Source organism: Emydura macquarii, unplaced genomic scaffold (genome assembly GCF_026122565.2).
Source record: "Emydura macquarii macquarii isolate MOO-44397 ecotype Brisbane River unplaced genomic scaffold, CSIRO-AGI_Emac_v2 contig_1644, whole genome shotgun sequence".
Lineage (NCBI taxonomy): Eukaryota > Metazoa > Chordata > Testudines > Chelidae > Emydura > Emydura macquarii.
In genome coordinates, this window is record NW_027131781.1 from 4,001,967 (window position 1) to 4,012,362 (window position 10,396).

The 10,396-nt window shown below is 48.1% G+C and overlaps 1 protein-coding gene across 2 annotated transcripts; it reads left to right on the plus strand.

Moving 5' to 3' along the window:
* The first annotated feature begins 219 nt into the window (after window positions 1–219).
* On the plus strand, window positions 220–9,958 carry CALML4 (calmodulin like 4). Of its 2 annotated transcripts, XM_067556086.1 has the most exons (5): window positions 220–357; window positions 453–483; window positions 3,143–3,283; window positions 4,808–4,996; window positions 9,592–9,958. In XM_067556086.1, the coding sequence occupies exons 1-5, from the start codon at window positions 355–357 to the stop codon at window positions 9,687–9,689; spliced, it is 462 nt and encodes a 153-aa protein (XP_067412187.1). In that variant the 5' UTR covers window positions 220–354; the 3' UTR covers window positions 9,690–9,958. The 2 variants fall into 2 exon arrangements, with proteins under 2 accessions (XP_067412187.1, XP_067412188.1); XM_067556087.1 differs by lacking the exon at window positions 453–483 and having other exon boundaries at window positions 255–357.
* The last annotated feature ends 438 nt before the right edge of the window (window positions 9,959–10,396 follow it).

Below are 10,396 nucleotides of genomic sequence, written 5' to 3' on the forward strand. Positions count from 1 at the left end.
AGAAACAAGCTTCCCCTCCGCTTTCCTGCTCCTTTATAAACCCTCCTTGTGCAAAGACGCCAGCGTCAGGAGTTCTGACACTGTAAACATGTTGCAGGAGAACTCTTTTTACTCGAACTAATGTGCGTGCCTGTCTGATTAACAGCTGCTGCCGGTCGCTGGAATCCAACCGCGCAGGGATCAGGTCTGGTATCCATGGCAGCAGGGTATTTATTACACTTCCGATCACTCTCCACCCAGGATTGGCGGACTTTAGCCCTTAATCAAAGGGAAAAGTAAGCAGGAGAACACAGAGACTGACTCCTCTGACGAGCAGACATAAAACAAAAGGGGGGGGAAAAACCTCCTGAGCAAATGGTGAGTGACGACCGGTTTTGATCTATTTGAAATGGTGCCTTATTGTGCTATGCTCAGAAACTTTAAACATTTTCCCTCCCCTTTTTCTGCTACAGGCAAAATTTCTGTCCCAGGATCAAATTAATGGTATGTACAGTTGCTTTTTAATTAGCAAGCTCAGTTTAACAAGTTTACCGCTAACGGCGTTTCTCATTAAAGGGTCTCATTCTGAGAAGTTCGCTTCGTTGTTTAACATTCTCATAATTCTTGAGGTGAACTGTCTCTGCGAGCTAAAGTTTTTTACAAGAGCGCATTAGGTGCAGTCAGCCGTAGCCGGCCTCTCTGCAGTAGGCTGCTGAGACGGGGGGGACTGTTTGGATTAGCAAAGGAAAAGGAGCAAGAAACTAGAGTCTCTTACAAAACATTTGGCCGTATGGTTCTTAAAGGCTAAGAATTCTGGCTTTCGCAAGAGGTTTAAGTCCCTTCCCGCAGCCCTTTAAAAGGACAGCTCTGGACAAAGAACTTTAAAGCAATAATTGGAGACGCTGAAGAAGTACTGTAGAGCTTTGTACGTTGAGCGAATCCATAGAAAGGCAGGGAAAGGCTGGTCCTGTGAGGAAAACACATGGCCACATCAGGTCTGAATTCTAATTCCCAGCTCTGCCCGTGTGACGCTCACCACCTCCCTGGGTTCCTCTCTCTAAAAATGGGGAGCGCAGCCGCCTGCCTTATTAATGGCTTGGAAAGGGCGGTGAGATCCTTGGAGGGGAGGCAACGTAGAAGTGTTGTTTGGATTATATTAACCCAGGGCGCCAGCAGGCCCAGGATTTTGAGGGGGCTCTTTTGGAGAGGTCAGCAGACAGCTGAGAAGACGGGATATCTGGGGAAGTGAATGGCATGCAATGGCTGGGCCTACACAATTGCTGCAAGCGAGGGGAATGGGAGAGGGATCCCGGAGGGTGGGAAGAAGTCAGGTCATGGAGGAGCTGCACAGGCGGCTCTGAGAAGTGCTGGAAATCTGGTTTGATCTCTGAGCAAGTCCCCCTACGCTGCTTACCTCTTGGGCTTGCCACACCGGTAAATGTACTAGGGGAGGCACACACAAAACTTTGGCCTTTGAGCACAGTCAGTTGATCCAGACCGATTTACTGGAAATGACTTTTGAAAGGAGAATCAGGTACAACTAGGACAGGCCTCGTTACGCGCCATGTCCAATTTCCTGGCCTTTGTCGCTCTGTCTCTTAGGGCTAGTCTACACTGAGAAGTTAACAGCGCACAGCTGGATCGGTCCAGCTGTGCCGCTGTGAGAGCACGTGTGTAGCCACCTGATGCTCTTCCGCCGACATAGGAAAACCACCTGAGCGAGCCGCGGTAGCGGTGTCAGCAGGCGCGCGTCTCCCGCCCACACCGCGCTGGCCACACAAGCGCCTAGGATGGCAAAATTGATGTAGCTCGGCAGGGGCTGTTTTTTTCACACACCCCCGAGCAACAAACATTTTGCGGGCATAAAGTGCCAGTGTAGACAAGGTCTGAGTTGGAGCTGGTAGGCACGTGTCTCAGTGGAGGTCCCTCCACGGCATCGTCCCTCACCCAGCTCGGTCCCAAAACTCAGCACGAGCTCATCTCAGCACAATCCCCATCACGAGCGGTTGCAGGATAGAGAGAGGTCGGCTTCCATGCAGCCCCTTTTACCCTCCAGGCACTGTAGAAATCCATAAGTCCAATGTCACGACTGAGTAGCAGAGCAAACAGGGCAGCACTTCGTCCTTACAAGCTACCACTGCCCTGGCCAGGGGGATCTGCTGCTGAGGTTATTTTTATTAAAATAGAGCTACTTCCAAATGCAATTCACATGCCATGCAAGGCAGCAGAAATAACACACACAAGCGACCGCAGGACGCTCAGTGGTGTCCGCTAAGGCCAGCAGCATGCGCTAGTTCTGTCTGCAGCCTGCCCTCAGTCAGTAGGTCTCCTAGTTTCTTCTCTCTCAGCGTCAGGGTGAGGCCTCCAAATCCTTGCGAGTGCAGTAAGAAGAACCAAAGAGGACGAGTTTCCACCAGGCCCCCCGTGTGTAACATGCCTGGCATTTCTCAAAGCAACCACCCAGTTACTAAGGGCAGCCACTTCCTTCCTGAAGGACTCGCTTCCATGGTGCCCACAAGAAGCAAAACCCTCCTAGTTATGCCCTCTTCTGGCCCGCCCGCCCCGAGGGCAGCCTGTCTGAAGCCCGCTGGGGCAGGACTGGGGTGTTTGTGTCTTGTGCAGCACCAAGCACATTGTTGGCGTTGGCGCTCGGGGTGAAATCCTGGCCCCGTTCAGTCAAGGGCAGTTTAGCCGTTCACTCTAACAGGGCCAGGATTTCTCCCTCGAGACCAGGCTCGTCTTAGACTTGGGATTGCGTGGGCTAAACCCCCTACCTGGGATGGGCCAGATGGGCGGCTGGGGGCCTGAAGAGGTTGGACAAACACCGGTTAGGGATGTCTAGGGTTCCGTGGTCCTGCCTCTGCACAGGAGGCAGGACTTTATGACTTCTCAAAGTTCCTTCCAGCCCAACATTTCTGTGATGGGAGCGAGCTGCATGATGAGGCTCCACAGATGCCAGAAGGAAGAGGCCATCCACCCTTTGACCACAAGTCCTTAAATCCAGCTCTTGAACAAGCCCCAACTGCTCATTTTCTCTATTCCCTTCTTCCCTTTGGAGAGGTCTAGTACGTACGTGTGTACTAGTAGATTGTGGGGACATTTCACTTTCAGACTAAGGCAATCTTGGATGGCAAGACACAGCATTTTTTGTTTTTTTAACTAGAGTTCAAGGAATGTTTTTCTCTATACGATAAGAAACAAAAAGGCAAGATAAATGCCTGTGACCTGATCATAGTGATGCGGTGCCTGGGAACGAGCCCAACTCCGGGAGAGGTAGAGAGACATCTTCAAGGGCATAAAATCGGTAAGTAAAATAGAGCTGAACCACAGGGATTATTAAAGGAGGCAGATGACGTGGAGAGCTCTCGATCTGACAATAACCAATTGGAAAGCAGGTCTACAATGTTCGACAAGGAGTACCCAATCCAAACTAGCAGAAGAGGAAGGAGTTGGACGTGATGGGTTTTGTTAAGATTCACCTTGTCTGAGATTGAGAGACCATTGTAATAAATATGAGCCTGGTAGGAGTCTAAGTAGATTTGGGTCTAAGATGAGACAGCCCAGATGATCCTAGAATCATAGAATATTAGAGTTGGAAGGGACCTCAGGAGGTATCTAGTCCAACCCCCTGCACAAAGCAGGACTAACCTCAGCTATATCATCCCAGCCAGGGCTTTGTCAAGCCTCAGCTTAAAAACCTCTAAAGATGGATACAGGATAACCAGAAACTGTCAGAAGAGTGGTCAGATGTGCTGTGTGATGGATAGGAAGAGAACATGTAGAAGGCTTCACAGACAAGCACGCATATCCAAAGAGCGCCATGAGGACATCAAGAAGAGTGGGGAAAGGAGACACATGCTTAAGAAAATAGCGTGGTCACAGTTTGTTGCCCTGCAGCCCTCCTGAGATCAGAGTCCTGCTGAACCAGGCTAGGGGGAAAGTAACAAAAAAGGTCATGTGCATGTTCATAGAATGTTTTCGGCTCCAGATGTTCTACACGATTGGCTCCAAAAAGCACGGGGGGGGGGGGGGTGGAAGAAGAGTCATGAACTGAGGTGCTGTGCCCTGAAACCACTGAGGCAAGGGGCTTTCAGAGTGCCTGATAAGGCTACAGAATTGTGATAGCTACAGACGGGGTTCCTCTAATGACCAGGGGAGTGTCCATACATGGATGAACTGAAATTTGGCTCCGGCCCTTTTCATGGGACAAGGTTACCCCCCAGAGGTGCCCCGAAGAGGTGGCACTTGGCAGTTTACTCAGGCTGAGGTGGCAGAGTCACCGGTTTGAATTATTCTTTCCATTTGTACTGTGCTCAAGGAGGGCACAGCCTGGACTCTGGGTGCCCTTAATACTCCTCGTTTTAAACACCCAACTGAACAACTTTCAATGAACCCACCACGGCCCGGGTCATCACCACCACATGCTAGTCCCCTCAGACGTCGCCTATGTCAATGGGATGGAGGCAAGCCTTTGTGAATGGCCTGAAGGTTGACATCTCACCTCACGGCCTAGGCAGAGGCCTAGCACAGTGGGAGACGCTCGGAAGGGACTTGGGGCAATTCCTAGTTAGTAAGATTAGCAAGATAGCATCAGTCTGGGAAACAGCCCTGCGAGGTAAGGCCTCAGCGAGCTAGTGCATACAAACAAGGAGAGACAGCAAATCTAGTTCAGGTAAGTAGGCCACGTTCTCAGAGGCAAGGGGAAAAGCGAAGGCTGGAGGAGGCTGGGCCAATGGGGTACGTGTGGGCCAGTAGCTAAGCAATGATATTTGTTGAGTTATTTAAAAAAAAACTACTCGTTTTTTGGGTTTTTTTGTCGTATTTCCAGATAGAAACGCAGACCTGGATTTTTCCACTTTTCTGACAATAATGTACAGGCAAATGCAGCAGGAAGCCCCTGAGAAGGAAATCCTGGCAGCCATCGCAATGACAGACAAACAGAAGAAGGGCGTCATCACCGCTTCCGAGCTGAGAGCCAAACTCACCACGCTGGGAGAAAAGCTCTCGGAGGAGGAAGGTACAGCGCCAAGTGGCGGAACAAGTTTAACACATTTCTAACCACCTCCACCCAACCCCCGCTGGAGTCAGAGAGGAAATCATAAAAACCTGCGGCTGGGTAGCACATGAACTGCCTACGCCATGACTTGCAACCTTGGAGAGCTGGGGGACTCACTTCATTGTAGAGCAAAGTCACAGGGGGTCACAATCCAATCCCAGCACAGCATCCTGCCATTGCGTCACCAGGCTTGCATTATGACATTCTGTGGTCATCACAGTATTGCCAGACTTTACTGCAACACCAGGGGAGCACTGAGTTGCTCTTCGCATCGTCACACAATACTCTTTTGCTTCTCTTCTTACTGTCTTCTGATCCAACTGGTCATTGGTACCTTTCCTGCATTAGGCAGGACAAGAGGACAGCCAGCCCAAATCAAAAGGGCCACAACCCACTCTATAGCCAAACCCGTCGCTGCCTTGTTTTCCATAAGTATTTGGTTCATCTCAAATAGTTCCAAAGTTGGCGGGAGGCTAGGAAGACAGAGAGGAGTTATGCATCTGGCAGGAGAGAGTCAGAACAGAGCCGCACTCTTGGGATACCCCCACAGAAAAGATCAACCCATGAATTAGACCAATTCCTGCTCTTTGAGATAAAAGGAAGGCTATTTTATGCCATTGCCTGGTCTTCGTTACACTGGTGCAAATCTGCAGTAACTCTAGGGGAGTTATTCTCCATTCAGCCCAGCACAGCTGGGAGTCAAAATGGGCAGTTTGGAATTCTGGAATGGGAAGGTGTGGGTTAAGAAATCAGACATCATTTGCTGTTCTTTCCCTTCAGAAGGCCAATCATCTCCTGAAAGTAACAACTATTCTTTGTAAGAGAAAATGTCCTTGTCCCCGCCAGGGTCCTGGAAAGCTTCACGGTGCTAATCCAGAGATCCTCCACACGGCACGCAAGAGCTCTGCCTGCTCCCAGGGAATTCTGCCGTTTACTCTGTGGAAGGGTCAGGCCTGTTTGGAAAGAGGCAAAGAAGGGGTCTTTTTGACTTAACTACTCTCCAAAAGATTGTTTTTTAAACCTTCCTTAGTAAAAAATCTGCCTCCAGCAATTACACGAGCTCTCAGGGAGCATCAAAAATGATCTGAAAATGTTTTTATGTGGCTGATTTTGCCTCAGCCTTTTACAGTCCTCAGAAAAGCTTTGTCTGCTTCAATTTTCACATGTATTGTCTGCAGACAGCCGCTTTTTTGGGGTGGGGGCGTGGAGGAGTCTAAATTTGAGATAAATCAGATGAACCATTTTGGAGACAGCATTTGGCAAATTTCTCTATCACCAGCAAATATTTGAAATGTTCAGGACACGTCATGACTCAAACATGGATCAGGCACACACTCCACATTTGGCTTAAGCGCTCTCAAAGCTCTGGTGCATTTTGCCAGATTCCAGAGAAGAGGCTGCGTAGCTTTGCAGTGATTCAATCCCTCTTATATTAGACACATTAGAAAGACCCACTTAGAATCAGACGGATTTGGTAACATTTGCTTAAAGCCCAAATCAATAGACTTTGTATGCACTTCCCCCGTCTTTTCACTGGTACAAGAACTGCCTTAATGCTAAAGTAGAATTTAAATTTAATTGGTACATTTTTAGCAACACTCCTCTTTACCATCACCCGCTCAATCAGTTTTCAGGGAGATGCCTCCAACAAGGCAGCACCTCTTTAACATATCCCCGTTAGAGAGAGTATTCTGGAACAGCAGCTCATGTACGTTTCGCATCTAGAAGCACTTTCAAAGTTATTGCTAAAGCTAAATAAATAATGAAAAAAAATTCTGGAGGCACTAGACATAATTAAAGACACCCTGGGGGGGACGTCACATTAATTTGAGCGGAAATGCACAGTTTGCCAGATAAATTACACTGCACTGTCGATTTTAATGAAGCACACAACAGCGTAAGAAATCCACCCAAGACCTTGGCTTGACACAATGAACTCCAGCTTGTTAAGCCGCAATAAATATTTGATGCTGGAGCAGACGCAATTTCATTGGCAGCCGCTATGTTCAGTAGCTACTGGCATGTGGCTTCACGCAGTGTTGCTAAAAGTTTGCTTTTAAAAGCCTCCATCTCTCCAGTACAAGATAATTTTCCAGACAGGAACAAGCAAAAATTACCCGGGTGCAGGATTTAAAATGCCGCTCTGCTTTGGCTGCTCGCGGGTTGAAGTTTCTCTCTTTGTAGAAGGCTTTGGTTACCATCAGGATAGTCTCTTGTTTGAAAACAGACGTATTAGATCTCTTGATCACACAAAGAACAGTTACTTACCTTACAGTAACTATGGTTCTGCACGGTGTGTTGTCCAGATGGATTCCGTTGTTGCTGCCCTGGGCAGTAGGAAGGAACTGAAGGACGGTTGGACCCGCTGTGGTCTTTGTGCTCTTGGGTTGGGGGCGCAGGTCACCCTGGCCAAAAGAATCTGATCTTAGTGCCAGCCAACACGGGCTCGTGGACTTAAGGTGCAGAGCTGTTTCATTGCGGGATCCTGGGCTCTAGGACCCTGCGGGGTGGGAAAATCCCAGAGCTCAGGCTCCCGTCTGAGCCCGCAAGTCTACACTGCAATGAAATAGCCCCACAGCCCAAGCCCATCACTTCAGAGTTGGCTGGCAGGGGCCAGACATGGGATTGTCTTTGCTATGTAGACGTACCCCAAGAGTGGAATCCAGGTGGACAATCCCTCTGTCACAGGGCATGGCTCCTCTCCTGCCTTCTTCCCCAACTCCAGTGGTGGTGCCTTCACCATGCCCTTGTGTTTAAAGTTCCCTCCACCGTTTCCACAACAGGCCCTGTCCGGCAGTCTATTTCCAGCACCCAGAGTGCTTTCGGGGCTCTCTTCCCAGGGCTTGAGGGGAACAGAGATCTCCTTCCTTTGGCGCCTCTCTGTAACGGGGTTCACCTCCCTCTCCTCTTTATCAGCCTTGGGCTGATAGACTAATTGACTTCTTAGGCTGGCCGCCCGATTGTCTAATTACCCCGTCAGCTTTCTCCAGGAGAACTAATTAACATCTGAGTGATCAGAGTGCAGGGTAACCTGTTCACCCCCTGCACTCCGTCACACCCACGAAGAACTAGTCGTCTATGGCCTGCGTTATCCAGGTCAGACTAGATGATATCACGGTCCCATCTGACCTTAAATCTATGAAACTGTTGCCCTAAACAGCATCTGCCACAAACTCACTAGATAGCCAAGGTGGGGGAGAGAATATCTTTGATTGGACCAACTTCTGTTGACGCGAGGCAAGCTTTCAAGCCACAGCGCTACAGAGCATGCAAAAAAACAACTAGATTTTCTTATATTTTCATTTTAACACCTACTGAAAAAATACGTTTTGAAGGCTCCGAAGCAGTGCATAGTGGCCTAGCAACTAGATTCCTCTTCCCTCCTGCCATCTGAGAAGAGAAAGATGTCAACGTCTCCGGTAGTGATTTGGTACAATAGACTGTGTTGATCCCAGGATATTGGAGAGACAAGGTGGGTGAGGCAATGTCTTTTATTGGCCCAACTTCTGTTGGTGAGACACACAAGCTTCCAAGCTTACACAGAGCTCTCCTTTCGGTCACAAGGAGGGCTTTGGGTAGCTCAAAAACTTCTCTCTCGCACCAACAGAAGTTGGTCCAATAAAAGATATTACCTCACCCCCCATTCTTGGTAAATCTGACATTGCCAGTGCATTTTCACATACTGTGTCTTCTGTGAACATGTTTGATGGGCACTTTATTATTTGAGTGTGATATTTGAAAATAGATCATTTATAACGGATATATCATCTGTCCATTTTAATTGCTTAGTGGGGGGGGCGTGTCTAATACTGAATGTCAGCCATTAGAAGTGGTGCCACGACTTTTGCACAGCCATGATACCAGCATTGTGTCACTGTCCCCCAAAGAGGTTAGCTTGGCGACATATCCCTAGCACTCAGTTAGTTCATTATTGCATTTCTAGAGCTCTGTTAGAACGAGAATTCTGAAACCAGAACGAAAGGTCGTGTGGTTTCAAACACGAAGGGCCTGTTTATGGGACAAAGTGGCACTGGCGTTTCTAAGGTGTCAATTTAAACCAATTTAGCTCAACCCGTGCAATCCTCGGCCTGGACACTTATTTTGATTTAAGTCAATGGGGAATGAGTTTAAATTAAACCCAGATAAGCCACTCACACTGAAATAAGAGTGCGTCCACACAGGGGTTTGCACCGATTTAAAAATTGGTTTAAGTTAAACTGGTGAAACGTTCCTGTGTAGGTAAGGCCTGTGAGCAGATCCTCAGTTGGTGCAAGCCCGCTGAATCCACAGACTGTAAGAGAACTACAATTTTACGTCAGCTGAGGAATGACCCTCTGTGCTTGTATTTCCCAGTCAGCGTCCACCTCTCCATTCCCAACTCCGACTCAGGGCTGTAAAAATAGATCAGCCACTATCTGAAGTAACTAATTCAAAGTTTGGCATATTTAACAAAAGCCAGATTTTTAACATTCACATTTAAATAAAGAAAATGGAAGAAAGACGACAATATCGAAGATAAATTGAACTGAGAGATTGCTACATTTTGTTATTTGCAGTGGATGACCTTCTAAAAGAAGCTAACGTTGCACCAAACGGGATGGTGAAATATGAAGAATTCATCCGCACCCTGACTCTCCCTCTCGCTGACTCGTGAATTTCAGAAGGCCGAGACTGCATCAGTAGGGAAGCAGGCACGCTTTCCCAGCTTGTTTTCCCACGTCACTTTGGGGCTCATTGGAACCATCACAGCTTGCCTTTTAGGATAAACGTTTTGCCGTATTAGATTTAAGTATTTATGTTTGAACAGGTTTTTCCCAGTGCCGGGCCCGGCCATGCCTTCCTTGTCAGTTGATATAGAGTATTCCATGTCAAACACTGGATGCGTTATTTTAAATAAATTGAATGCCGTGTTGCATTGTTTACAGCTTATCATGCTTACAAACCCATTGATTAGTAATGAACATTTTCAAACCAGGTTATACTTTAAAGGGGGCGGTTTTTGCAGGGCAAAATCACCTCCCTACCTTAATGTCATGGGGAGATGGTTCTTCTGGAGAGTAAAAGGAAGTAAGAGAAAATAGCTCTTTGGTATCGCTTTGTGTGCCTGTGGTATCCCGCTGCTCCCCGTCTATAAGATGTCCTTGACTATGCTACCCATAAAACTTGGCGTGTTTGGATTGACCATGCATCTTGCTCACCCCACTGCCTGGATACACACAACCCACTGATCAATTGTCTTGTTTCTTATGGAGAAGACGAAACGCCCGTGGGAAGGGGAGCTCAGCACCCTGTTGGCTGTGTGGGGTGAAGACAGGTGTCGGGCAGATTTGAGTTCTTCCAAACAGAATCACGGGAACAGTA